This window comes from Aphelocoma coerulescens, chromosome 3 (genome assembly GCF_041296385.1).
Source record: "Aphelocoma coerulescens isolate FSJ_1873_10779 chromosome 3, UR_Acoe_1.0, whole genome shotgun sequence".
Classification (NCBI taxonomy): Eukaryota; Metazoa; Chordata; class Aves; order Passeriformes; family Corvidae; genus Aphelocoma; species Aphelocoma coerulescens.
Genome location: NC_091016.1, coordinates 25,932,840 through 25,947,048, shown reverse-complemented (window position 1 = coordinate 25,947,048; position 14,209 = coordinate 25,932,840). Strand labels below are relative to the sequence as shown.

Below are 14,209 nucleotides of genomic sequence, written 5' to 3'. Positions count from 1 at the left end.
AAGTCAAGCAGGGAACTAAACTTCACCACTAAATTGCCTGACGGTGTTCCTATTAAGCAGAACTGCCCTCCCCATTATGCAGCACTTACTGCAATTAAGTACAGTTTGGCATAAATTAGTTCTCTGGGAAATGACCCAATCATCAGGTTTCATCAATTAAGCCTTTCTTGTGTAAACAGAGTGTACTGTGTTTAGAAGGCAAAGTGAGTGCAATTTTCACTGAACACAACTCTCAAAGGCATCTAGAAATCTTGATAAATCTCACATTTACTGTTTTCATTCTCCTTGGTTTAACAAATATATCCACTTTGCTGTTTTGTTTCATTCAAGCAGTGGAAAGGAGCTGTCTCTTACCTATTAAAACTCTGGTGTAATAACCACCACAGCACTGATGTTTCGGTTGCACAGCATGTATCTGCCCACCACAGCAAACCCCTGGTGAATTAAGAATAAATGGAATGTACTTGTCCTCACAGCACTGGAAGCCAGGTTTATTGTCGTGCAGAATCCCATTACAACATACCTAGAAGTAGTAAAAAAAAAAAAAAATAAATAAATAAGAGAAAATCAGTAAGGCAATATCTGTAAAACAGAACATAATGTGTTGTCTGGCAAAACAATGAATATGAAAACATGTATCCTAGTGCAGACACTAATATGACTGCAGCCAAATAAAATGTAACTTGGCTAAAATTCTGTGCCCTCCAGCATTATCAGACTTCAATAAACTACTGTGTATCTGACAGAATGCTGCTATTCTGTGGCCTTCAACCATACTGCCCCTTAATAAAATAGTCCATTAATACGAATCATCTTCATGATTGCAGGCTGTTTGAGTCTCTCAATGTGGAGTAGATTGCAATATGTGGATTTAGTCTACCATCACCTGACCCTTTTTTTTTCTTTCCAATTCTTGTTTATTTTTTTTTCTTCATTTATGATGAAACCCTTACAACTAAAAAACAGTATTTCCCAATATGAGCTCTTGGGTTTTCTTTCACATAAAAATAAGCGGAATTTTTTTCTTATAGCACACAATCACTTACTTTTGACCACAGTTCTTCACACAAGGTGATCTCAAGAGAATAGTATTTATATAAGAATTTCTTTTAAAAATAAAATTTATATGGAAATGAATTTTGAAAAGGCCTTTTAACTGTGGACTTCTTTCTAGGTGCTGTCAAGAAAATTATATGCTTGAACAATCAAATAATTATTTATACACTTACTCCTGTGTCAATGGAGTAGCACACTGAATACCCAGCAAATCACACAGCACAGTCAGTAGGATAACCATAAAAATGGTAAACTTGGAATCTTCACTCATTGCAACTTATACCAGCTTCTTGCAGCTAGACATGAAACTGAGTTGGCAGGAGAGCACAGATGTTAGAGCAGAGTTCCTCCTTTGTTTTCTTTTGAAATGGACCTCTTCCACTACTGACTTTTACCATGTCCTAAATCAGGTTAGCTTGGCAACAAAGAAAGGAAGTGTTCCTCTGAAGGATCTTTTGTTTACTTAGGTACTTTAACTACTACCTGAAAAAAAACTTTTTAAAATGTGTATTAATAGGCTCAGGGCATCTATTTTGTATTATAATGATAATGTTAATAAAAATATATACACACAAAATATTGTTTTTCTGATGTCATGAACTCTCTTTGACTTCAGATGGATGATGCTTTGTTTTGTTCACTTTTGAATGGCCATTATTCCATCACCCTTGGGAGTATTAGGTTGGGTTCTGAAGCTGCAATTTATAATACATAAACAACAGGTAACCCACAATTAACATGAGGTAGGACAGCAGAGGTTCCTGTTTCCTTATTATATTTTTAAGTTTTATAACCTTATATGCTTTGAATTGTGACACTGTTTTCAGCTTTTCCAGCACACTTTCCCCTTCAGCATGTGTTTTACACTACCAATGTATCTGCAATTTGTCCTTTTCTGTTCAGGAATTTTGTATCTCTGTAGGCCGTACTATATTATTTTGCTGTCCACTTTGTCACTGGTAATATAATCCAATCTATGAATTTAATTAACCTACTGTTCTTTCTTCCAGATCATTAGCTAAGATGTCAAATAAAACTCTGCTTTACATCTCTTCCCTGCTTCCTAGCTTTTGGATATTTTGTAATGACTGGCATGCACTCCAGGCTGAGTTTTTCTTCATTTACAATTGGCTCCAAAGAAACCTAAAAGTTTACCTGGTCTCTCTGTATTTCCAAGTCACTTAAAAGCATTCTGAAAAACACAAACCCAAGTTCTCTTGTGCCACTTTGCTCAGAATAGATCACCTTTAGCAACAGTTCTTGACATTTGTAAAAATGCCCTGTCTTATCTGTTTTACTGCAACCTGAGCTTGAGACACCAGTCGGAAATTCTGTACCTGCCTGAATGAAAAAAGGCCAAATACATGTTCCCCAGGCATTCTTGGTCCCAATTTGTGCCACTCAGGATTATCTGGTGTCTCCCTCTGTGATCTGTCTGGCCCAATACCACCTCTTCTTTTCATGTATTTCATTTGTCATGCCATTTTTCATTTTTCATTCTTTTTAGTGATGGCCACCACTCAAATTTCACCTCAACGCAGTCTTTCCACCTTTCAGAGAAAGAAAGTTGCACATCTTTGGCTTTATCCAGGCTCAAATGCTTGAGCAGTCATTTTGCTTTCCATGAGATGCTTCTGGTTTTAGGAAATGTCACTTCTTTCATGAATCCTCCATAGAAAGGGCTGCTCTGTGTATTTCACACCAACACTGGGAGAGCCATTTTAGTACTAACTCTACAGCATTCAGTTTGAAACTCTGCTTGTAAGATTGCATTATTACTGGTGTCTCTCCTTTTCTTCCTCAATTCCCACATAAAATCCCCAGCTGTACATCCAGGTGTGTTACAGTAGTTTCAGCAGCTACTTTCCCTTGTTAAAAATTATGTAAGAACCTCAGTATTTCTCAACAACCTATAGACAGTTTCCAAAGAGGGGCCCAGTCAGTTCTAAAACACATTCAGACTCTCATCTGGCATTGCCAAGTGATACAGTTGGTGCCATTATTATGTAGTTTCACAACATCTTCTGCAGTCAGCTGTAAATTGCTAAAGAACACTTTTTTGGCAGTCCTCTAGAGACACTATTTGCATCGATATTCAGCCCAAGGATTCTGCATTATCAATCCATAAAAAAACCCAAACCCATTCAAGTAATGCTAAACTTGCATCATAGCAAAAGAAGAAAATCAGATGGATTGAAAGTTACAGTGGCAAAAGGTTATTATTAGCTCATCCTCTTACATCTAAATGTGACAGTCCCAACTGGGTGGTGCTATCCTGCACATGGAAGCAGAAGCCTTGGAGTGAACAAATACGGTGCCACCAACATTTTAGGCAGGTAGGAGATCTCACCCTTGTAAAGAGGGTCAAATGCTCAACATACACTTGGTAACCAGAAGATCTTTACTCTCTATGAAGATGATACAAGATGTTCATCCTTAGCTGTCACAGAAGCCCTTAAAAATATCAGGAACCTCACAAAGGAGCTCACAAATCAATCCTGTCATTCTCTTCCCACCCAAGCACATAGGGGGACTGTGATCCAGGAGCACAGGGACTGGGAAGGGCTGGGCAGAAAGAAAGGCTTATTATGATGCCTGAGAAAGGCCCAGTCAGCCATGACACTAGCACTGAGTAATGAGATATCAAATCTGGCAGGCAGGCTTACACAATATTGTAACAATTTTTAAAAATACTCCAAACTTATCTATGCAACTCTCTTTTAATTACAAGTGTGTCATCCCTGATCCCTCTGCTTGCTGAAGACTTTGCTGAAGGATATTATCTGGCCTTATGGACACATGCCAGTTGAGCTAAGACTGATTTACTCAAATAAACAGATGTGCTAGGCAGCCATGTTTATCCTTCTTGTCAAACGCTTGCTGCCAGAGCCACTTTGTGAAATAGCAATTCACAAAACACTCTCAGGAATTCCTATTAGCTACAGGAGTTCATTAAAAATTTCTGCCTGGGGAGCAAACACCAGAGTAATGATTGACCCATCATGTTCTCATGTGAGAGGGAATATTTTAAATTAGTAAGGCTCATTCTTATTTTACTTAAATTATCTCTGAATCTATATAGACACCCTTTTTAGCTAAGCACACTTACTCATAAATTTCTTTTCTCAAACTTGTTCTCTTTTGGTAATTGATACAGACTTAATCTAAAATCCATGAGCAGAAATTATTGTTACTCTGTTACAAATCACTACATATGATCTTCCTAAAATGAGTTTCATTTCCTGCCTTTCAGGTGTGTTACAACAAGAAGTGTAATATTTTTAAAGGTTCTCTAAGCCTTAAAGAACTTGAAAAGAATTTGCACAACATTGCGAACATTAATAGTAAATTTTGCATAAATATTGATGGGATACCTTTCACCAGTGTCAAGATGTGTTACATTTCATTGCTGGCAGCTTTTGAAGCTGGCCATGAAGCCACTGTTTTTGCTCCTCCTGTCCTTAAAAAAGAGTCCTGCTGGTGTTTTTAACAAATGGCACATTAATTACAATGAGTAAAGGGGTAAGCCTGTACTTCCTACTAATGTCAGTTATATTTGATTAGTTAATTAACTGCAGATTGATACAGCTTGTTGCACCTGAAAATAAAAAGTGCTGAAGCTGTGTTAACACCTTCAGTCAGGACCCTTTTAACCACTGATGTTCATACTCACAATGCAAAGTGAGCAGAAATTATTAGCCTTTATGCCACTCCTTTAATTACATTTTCACTGTACCTGTGTCATTATTTTCAGAGTTCACCTCAGGGTGTCAGTAACAACAGAGAAACAGTTCAGTAGCTCCATGGATAATGCAGGAATGCCTTCCCTATTGATACTGAGATGATGCTACCTGATGGGTGAAGCTCAGGCACACTCCCTTAATTGAAGTACTTCTGCAAACCTCATGGTATGTGCTCTGTAAGCAGATATCTCTTTTGAGACTTCACATATGGGTAGAGTTATGGATCACATCTTACTGAAAACAGCCACAGAAAGACTGACAATTTTGGCAACTTGGAAATACCCAAGCAGCACAGTTTGTTACTGTAAAAGGTACACGGGACACAGGGATCTTCCTGGCAGCAGACAAAATTCAACATCACAGTGTATTTTCAGCTCTTCTGCAAAAATACACACACAAAAATATTTCTAAATTCTTTCTGTGCTCAAGAAATAAATCCATACAAGTCTGATTAAACACCAGGGTAAGGATACTAGGCTCAACAACACGTTAGCTTTAGTTAAAATAACAAAGAATCCTCACACTGAAGCAGAAAACTGGATAAAAACTAGAAAGAAGAAGTAAGGATCTGATGCAAACATTATTTAGGATGGGAAGAATGTTTGGTCTTCACTGGGCTTAATATCAGGCCTGCATGAGCCCATGAATGTGCATGTACACATGTCCCTCCTAGTGAAAAGGTCACTTGCCCTTTCAGAGAATCCCCAGAAGGCTCAGAACAAGTTGGTTTATTTGCAGAGCACAGTCCCAAGCAGAGGCTCTAACCCAGATCCCAATGCAGCACACACAGCAGTGCAGCCTGGCAGCTGGGCTGTTTTCCACTGCCTTCCACACAGAGCTGCACCACTTGTCTGCACCCAGCTCAGCCAGGGTTGGATGAAGAGTCCCTGCATCCCACTCTGCTGCACACTGACAATCACCCTGGTACTTCTTTTACTGGAGTGGATTATATTTTGGCAATTTCTTCTGTAGCTGAATCATAACAAATCCCTCTTTTTCTGCAGTGCCTTACAATAGCAAGCAGATGATGCCAAATGTAATCCATAAATCCTTAAGGAAAGATTAGTAAATAACCAAAGACATATCTTGAAATAATTTTTGTACAAGAGGTCTGGTTCTCCTCTCACTTCATACTCATGAGTTCAAGAAAATTTCAAGAGGGAAATTAGATCCAGTTTTTGTCTTGTAAACAAGGTGCAATAAGTGACTTGAGCAAAAGTGAGAACTCCACAACCTATTAGTCTATTGGATCTATTTATATACAACTGCCTGCTTCTGCTGACCAGTCGATCATCAAATGAACCCAAAACTTTATTCTAGATCTGAACACTATTTAAGCTGCTCAGCATTTGATTCTCAGCGGTGTCTCTTCACATTTGGCTGTACAATGAATCTATGGTGAATGGGCCAGGCTGGAGGGGACTTTGAGCAACCTGGTCCAGTGGAAGGTATGCCTGCCCATGGAAGGGGGTTGGAACTAGATGGTCTTTAACTCCCTTCCAACCCAACTTCCAACTCCCTTCCATTCTATAGTTCTATGAAGTGCAGCTGGCACTGGCACAAGAGGCTTTTGGAACAAGTATACACTGGTCAGTGCTGCTTTTCACTTCTGTCCAGCAGACTAGCAAATCCAAGGACCACAAACACCAGCATAAAGCCTGACAGTGACTTCCATCAAAATATGAGAGAGGACGGCCACTGTCTTATGCTGTCCCTGTCAAGAACTCCAGTTTAAAAGGCTCAAAAGGCACCAAGAGCTCTGTAGATGTCTCTTACAGACATTTTGGATGGCTAGTGAAGATACATATAGAAAACCAGACCAAGCATTGGGAGGGGAAGTTTAAACAATTCACCAACAAAAATTTCCCCCATGTCATTTTATGTATGAGTGCTTCAGTTTCCTGTGGACCTTCCAGTCATTTATTATATATCCATTACTTAACAAATAGCACCCACTCCTAACCACAGGCTCAGAGAACACAGAGAGACCATTAGAACAATGTAATGCAAAATTAATTAGAAAAAATTAGAAAGCCAGGGAGCTATAAAAAAAATGAATGCTCTCCAAGCTCAAAATTATCATAAATGTACAAAGACTGAAAAAATAAAAATGAAAAGGAAAACTTCTAAAACTAATTTAATATAAATTTAATTCATGCACATGTCAAGATGTAGTAAAAGTCTACCATGCCAGAAACCTGAAATAAATAATTTTACCTTTAGAAAAAAGGGCTTCCCATAGTTCTCTTGTGAGATTTCAGAAATACTTGTATTTAATATAGTATTGCTTTTGAGGGAACTCAAAAGCTAAGCTGTGTTGGCTAGAATAATTTATATTTTGATTTGAACCCCTCAAATAACTCACTCCCTTAATTACTGTCTTGTCTGACAGTGAATCTTGTGAATACATATTGTTTGCTTTAGTCACAGAACATGTGATGATGTCTTTGACAAATAGAGACACTATTTCATGACATTAAATCTTACTTTCAAACTAAGAGTTTTCTACCTCATTTGTCAATAAAAACCATTACAGACTCCTGCTATGCTATTGATCCTACTCCTAAACAGGAACTCATATGAAGATTAACCTGAAAATAGTCATAATTTAAAAATGCATCTAACAAATCATGATAGATCCCATTCAGAGTTGCTCATCATTGTCATGTAACAGCTAACCACTTGTAGCTGAATCTAAATAGATTTTTTCTACAGAAGAATCTGGTCATTAAGCATTAAGCCAAGGAATAATTTAAGAGGGAGAAAAAAACCCCAGCAAGCCAGGTTAATAACCACCATTTGCCATGCAGGATTTGAATGACCCCCCACACAGCAAGCAGCTTTATAGTTTTGCCAGCATTTTTCAAATTCTACATACAGCTAGAAATTTCCTGTGGCCTTTCAGGGGTCAAGTGCAATGACTTTATGCAAAAGGAGCCATATGAGCTACCATGTATATACAGGGGTTGCCCTGTCCCTGTACAGAATCCAGCACTTTCCCTTGTTAAACTTCACAAGGTTGGTGGTTGTACAGCTCTTAATTTGCTGAGATCTCTCAGCAGGGCCTCTCTGCCTTCGGAAGAGTCAACAGCTCCTCCCAAGTTGGTGCCAACTGCCCCAAGCAGGATACAAAAATACATACTGAGATCTATGTGTATCCACCATGGGATTTGTCACAACGGGATCGTGTCAGTGGACTCCAGAGGTGACACTCCTCAAACTTCATGACACGTGGCTTGTGTGATTTACTTGGGAACACCTATATAGCCTGAATTCTTGGGATGAACATCTGCACTAGACACTCGGAGCAAAGCTTTCTGAAGGGAAGAAACTTCATATATATGCTTGTGAAGTGAGGTGGTCCACGTAGTGGTTGGGAAAGCAAAATCCCCATCCAGACCTGCAACATACTTGAAGGGTTTTTGAAACACAGGTTCCTATGCAAGGAATTTTATTCACGTGTATTAAAATGACTTCTACCCTTAACCAGCAGGTAATAAATGAAAACAATCTGGAGATTCACTTCAAAACTGCACCAAACCAAATAAACACAGTCATAAGTGCTTACCAATTAATTTCTCCTAAAAGGAGAAATGAGGTCAACAAACAAAGACTTAAAGTAACAGGATCACCTGTCATCAGCTGACTCACAGACAGCTATCCCTGTATGAGCTCTAACACCCATATTTGATTTTAAAGAGTTTCAAGATATCTTTCAGAGCCTTGATTTTAAAGTATCAAAAGAAGCAGAACCCTCCACTTCCTTTCCTCTGATAACTGGAGAGGTTTGGTTTACACACCTATTCCTAAAAATATTATTTTTCATTGTATACAGAACTTAAGAATATAGAAGTACCTCCGACTCTGGATGGTAACACACTTCTCCACAGATATTTTCATCCTTTTTACATTCTAGTGAGATGCACATTCTATTACTTTTGCTGCTCCTTGGAGTCTTTGATGAAGCACACTTCTGCCACGCTTTACGTAAGAGTTCATACCCCAGGATAATGCCATTTGGCTGTCCTGGAGACGCCCAGTTGATTTGAAGAGATCTGCAATAAGAAAATCCACATCTGTTCAACTTTTGGATGTATTTATGTCTCTATAGCTACTTACATTAAATGATTAGCATATAATAGTTCTTCTTTGCACTAGTTCACATGGAGTGAAACATTTTGAAGTTTCTAAAATGTTCTGGATAACAAATTTCACAGGTGTTTAAATAACCAAAGGTAGAAAAGTTTTTAAAAAGTGTCAATTTGTGCTAACACTCCAGGAAAACAAATCACACATGCAACCAAAGTCCTTAAATGTTGCTGTTTAAATGACATCTCATTCTCACTTCTGGAAGCTTAAGTGTAATAAACTTTCTAGCATTTTACTCCTTCCATTTCAGTGGTAGGAGAAAGGACACAGTATGCCTTTCCTGATGCATAGCTATTGTCAGCACTGGTGTGCCTGTTCCTTTCTCAGACAGGAACCTGGTAGAGGATGGGCAGTGGTGGGGCTAAGGCCATCCCTTTCCCTCTGTGCTGTTGCCACAGTGCTGTTGCTGTTTCCCTCTGGGCTTACTCACACTGTGCTCAGCCACCATTTAGAACAGGCTTGTCTTAATCTTGCCTTATGCTTGCTTAAAAAAAAAAAAGGGTATGTTGTTTGAGATGTATTCTTCAGCATAGAATTAAAACTCCTTACAGCATCAGTAAGCACTAGTTCCCTTCTGTACTTAAATATTTTCATTGACATAAAATTAGAAGTAAAAACCAGAAGTGTTTATCGTGACTAAGACTCAAGACTTCTGACTGAGTGCAAAAGTATTGCTGCAGCAGCCTGCAAAGACTGTCTGTAAAACAAAATCCTGTAGCTGATTTCAGAGATCAGACCATCATCAGCTTAAGGAAGAAAATATCTTAAGGGATACTGTTAAATCGTGTTCAGTTGTAGCATGCCTCTCACCACTAAAAATGTGTGAGCTATTTCCTCAAAATCTCACAAAGTATTACAATAAATTTTAAAAAAAAGAAAAGGGACATTTGAAACAAAAATACAAATTTTTCCACTGATATTTCAAATGAATGCTTCATTTCTTGTATAATCACTGTGGAGTCTTGCATAAGACACAAATTCCTTTCACTGTGACTCTTTGGGTAGAGAGGAGGAGATCCCAATGCTACATGTAGATCAATAGGAGGACTGACAACACTGCATAGTTAGGCTCCAAGTACCTCTTTTTAATCTCCATGTCCCAATTACACAGTCACTGTCAGAATGCCAGTGACATCAGAAATTAGCATTAATTTAAAGTGAAAATGCTACAGTGAAACAGCAGCTGCTGAGATAAACTTTGACATCTTAACAGAATAAAAATAAGTGAACTATTATTTCACTTCCTTGAGGTATAAACAGAGGAATACACACAGCAATAAGCCTTTGCAGAACAGGAATTAATGTCACCTATGAGGGAATAAATTCATAGGTGGCTTGTAGAGTCACCATAATCATTCCAAGGTCTTCATCTGAACCATAGATTTAATTTCATATTCCATCCATTGCTATTTTGTATTCTCTACCTATTCTACCATGGACACATGAACTCATACACAAATGCACTCACACACATTTAAATAATGTTACACTTAAAAATGGAAAAGCAGGAAAATACATTGTACAAACTTCAGGAAATAAAGGTAAAAAGAAAAGGAAAAGAAGGGTAGTACTTTAACCTTTATAAATGCCATTGTAACTCTTTCCTGGTCTTTGCACAGAATAGATCACAGGAGCAAAGAAAGCATTCCCAGTCATATTTTTGAATGATTTGCTTTCTCCAAGTTTCATTCAGACCCTCATGGGTATATTTTCAGATTATTGTGCCAGCTTTTTGCAGATTTTCAAGTGATATTTCTCTCTAATATAATTTCAAATTAGGCCTAAGAATTAATGCAATGATTCAAACATTTTGCTTTTTCTGCAGAGCTCAGCATGTATTGCTTTCCTTTAACAAGCAATCACTTTATTATTATTTGATAGATACACATTTGGGGTGGACATAGCCTGATATCAGGCAAACCTGCAGCTGAACAAGGAAACTGTGTGGAATGGGAGTTCACTGACCACTGCCAACAAGGTAAAGCTCAGTATGACCTTCCAGAACCAGTTCCTAGATAAGCAGACTCCTTCACAATTTTAGGGGTGTTTCAGTTATGTCTACACTTGATGTTTGCCACCCATGGCAAATTGTGGAAACACAGCAAGAGCAGTGCATAGCTCAATTTAAGAAAGAACAGCAGGGTTTTCATGGGACTGCAGAGACTTTTTGACATCCCTCATCTGAAGGCTGAGCTGAAAACCTTCTTGAGCAGGTGCAGATTTAATGGGACATGATGGGCACTTTAGTGTGCAGGCAGCTGTGTCACGTGTGGTGCATCTGATACAGCTGCAGGAACATGGGGACAGAGCCTGCCCGTCCTCTCCTTCTATGCAGTCACTCCCTGTGGGATGCACTGGAGTAGTGTCTGTCCTGGGAAGTGCCCACAGCCTGACCTACAGAAGCAGACTCACAAATTGTAGGCACAGACAAAAAACATGCAACACCTGGCAGGTGGGGTATAATCCTTGTCTGCACAGAGAACACTCCAGGTGTCTGCCCTTTTATGATAGTTCCAATGCCAGATGAGTCCCACTGCTGTCACTCAGGTGAAAATACTGAAGCAGGCAAGGCAGCCTTGCCAGGTTCACAGAAACAATCTGCTTCAGACAACAAGGTCCATGAAAGCACTTTCGGGAGATAAACAACAGTTTCAAACTGATCCACAGAAGTGTATTTTCTTTTGGGAAAGAGAGCAAAGTGAAATCATTTGGCTCAAGGACGTAAAGACAATTATTTCTGACATTTCTAGGTAGAACTGTTTTTTTTTAGAAATCCATGAAAAATAACAGTATTTTTGAATTTTGATATCACTTCAGATATATTTTGATAAAACACTGTGGAAATAAAATTCTGGGGTTTTCCTGCTTCATCACCAGCTCCAAGTGCCCATAAGGCAGAAAAGGACTCCTGATTTTAATTTTTTTTTCTCAACACAGTATTAAAGGTTTAACAAGGAAGATTAAAGATATATCAAGGCCTCATTTCGGAATCTTGATAATGAATGTTCCGTTAGTCTCATCACATGCAAGAGTTAAAATCAAAACCTCAAAGACTCAATGACTTTACCTTTAGGAGCTGGAAGCAAAACAAAAAAAAACCCACAAGATTCACCTGACAGTCTTAAGATAGGGAACACTGCTATTATTAATGACTAATGGATAAAATACTTCCCTCATCAGGAGATCACACATCCTGAGCAACTGCTGCAGCATTATTGCACAGGAGTTAAGTACCTGCTGCACCGTGGATGCAGGGCTGACATAATTAGAGAGGCAGTATGACACAGGCCAGACAGTCTGATAAATGGCATCATGCTTCTGTTGTTGCTACAAACTTCCTGGAGAAATCTTTCCGTGATTCGTGTTTCCCATGACTAGAGTAGGGAGAGCGATCAGGTGTCTTCTGGCTCTCTGACCATCTCCCCAGTATGGAAAATCAGACTTCCTGGTCTTTAGTTACCAATATCCCCTGGGTGAAATCTGCCCTACATTTTCTTATCTTCCATTTGTCCAGCAATTAGACCAATTTAAAGGCTCTTTAACACAGCACAGCAGTTTGACACTTTCATACTTGATGTCCTTTAGAACTCATGAACAAATACCATAATCCCAATAATTTGTTGCTGCATTCTATCAACTTTTTTTCTAAAATCTTTTCACTAGCATGTTCATTTGAAATAATGCCTCCTCCTCATTCACCCACAAAGAGCAACTGATATAGAAACCTTCCTAAGTCCCGTGATACTGAACACCAAGCCAAAGAACCCACCCATGGCCTTATATCCCATGGCCTTATCTGCTTTGAGCTTTCCATTATATCCTGACCAGGGTTTCTGGTTCTCCCCAAGGTGCTTAAAGGGCCCTCTCTTCATGAAACCATGAAGGATTTTTCCTAGATTCCCTAAATTAGGCCACATGGTGTTTTCTGAGCCATCAGCCTTTGAATTAGGCATGCAACAGAATTGCTGGATACAAGGAAAAAGAGACAGAAGAGTGTTTTAAAGCAGAATGAAGTATTTTCCAACACACCATGAGAATTAAATCCACTACCCAAACTTTCAGTCAGCAACCACCTGCATTCAGTACTCAGAGAATTTCTAAATTGTGCAATAAAATAAAATGCTTGTCTACAGAGTCAAATCCTGAGGTCCTAATTAAACAAAACAAACCAAAAGCATACTTGATTTCAATGGCATCTGTTTCTACCTAAACATGGTCAATGCGACCTCTCCCGCAAAAAGCCCTAAATGCAAGCAAGAAACACAACAAACCAGAACCTGACTTAGGACTTCAGGATTGGGTCCCATACTGTGTTCTGTTTGAAGTTTGGCATTATAAAATAATTATATCAGGACTGCGACCTTTTGTGCCAAGTTTCAGCCTGAAGCTGAGTTATTAACTGTAAGGGGTGGAAAAGTAAGGTATTTATAATGGCTCTGGTGGTATAACCTTCATTAGAACAGTGTGGATGGAGCTGCTATCAGAAAGACTTCTAAGTTGGTGGGTGAAATTATAATTTCTGTCATGTAGCACCTTGAGGCAAATTTTAAAACAATTATTTGTGAATGCTACAAAGACATTATCCTACAGCATTCTCATCAATAATACAGCCCCCCAAACTGATTCAGAAGAGGGAAAAATGCCATGATTCCAATTAAAGACAATAAACTGCACAGGCTTTATTATAACTCAGGTATCCCATGAGTCTATACTCCAGAAAAGCCTTTTTTCACTCTCTGATGTATTGATGATATGTATTAAAATGTCCTCTTGTCCACACAAACTGGGTAGGTTTTTTGCCCAAGCTTTTTCTTTAATGGAGGATAAATAAGCAAAATTCATATTCAGCCCAGCACCTGCCAAGGCTGTCAGCTGTAGTGTTTGTCATATTTCAATCAAAGCTGAAGCCAGCCAGTCATTTTTACACTGCACAATCCCTACGTACTCGAGGACCAGAATTAATGAATTAGCTATTGATTAAATTCCACTCTAGCAAATCCACCGTGGCAAATAAATGAACTACCCGGGGCACATGTAGGCCACGGCCAGACATGTCCGGGCAATCGATCAGTAGTTAGTATTCTTTTGGGATATAAGAACAGCTGATGATAATATGACATGTAGGAAAAGGCAGTGTAGAAACAGAGTCTGTTTCTGGCTGAGCAGATTATAAAGTAGGAAGGCGTTTTTGATCCTTTTGCATTCATGTGTTATGACATATTTAGTCTATATATAATAGCAGAAACATGCATAAGTGTTTG

At 38.7% G+C, this 14,209-nt stretch overlaps 1 protein-coding gene across 1 annotated transcript in view; it reads right to left on the bottom strand.

The window, feature by feature from the left end:
- The window catches only part of USH2A (usherin), a 388,199-nt gene that overhangs the window by 102,955 nt on the left and 271,035 nt on the right, over nucleotides 1-14,209 (bottom strand). The window contains exons 47-48 of the mRNA XM_069009544.1: nucleotides 8,656-8,854; nucleotides 355-523 (exon numbers count right to left, since the gene is read on the bottom strand). Of these exons, the coding sequence (XP_068865645.1) occupies nucleotides 355-523; nucleotides 8,656-8,854 (368 nt within the window). The remainder of the gene's footprint in view (nucleotides 1-354; nucleotides 524-8,655; nucleotides 8,855-14,209) is intronic.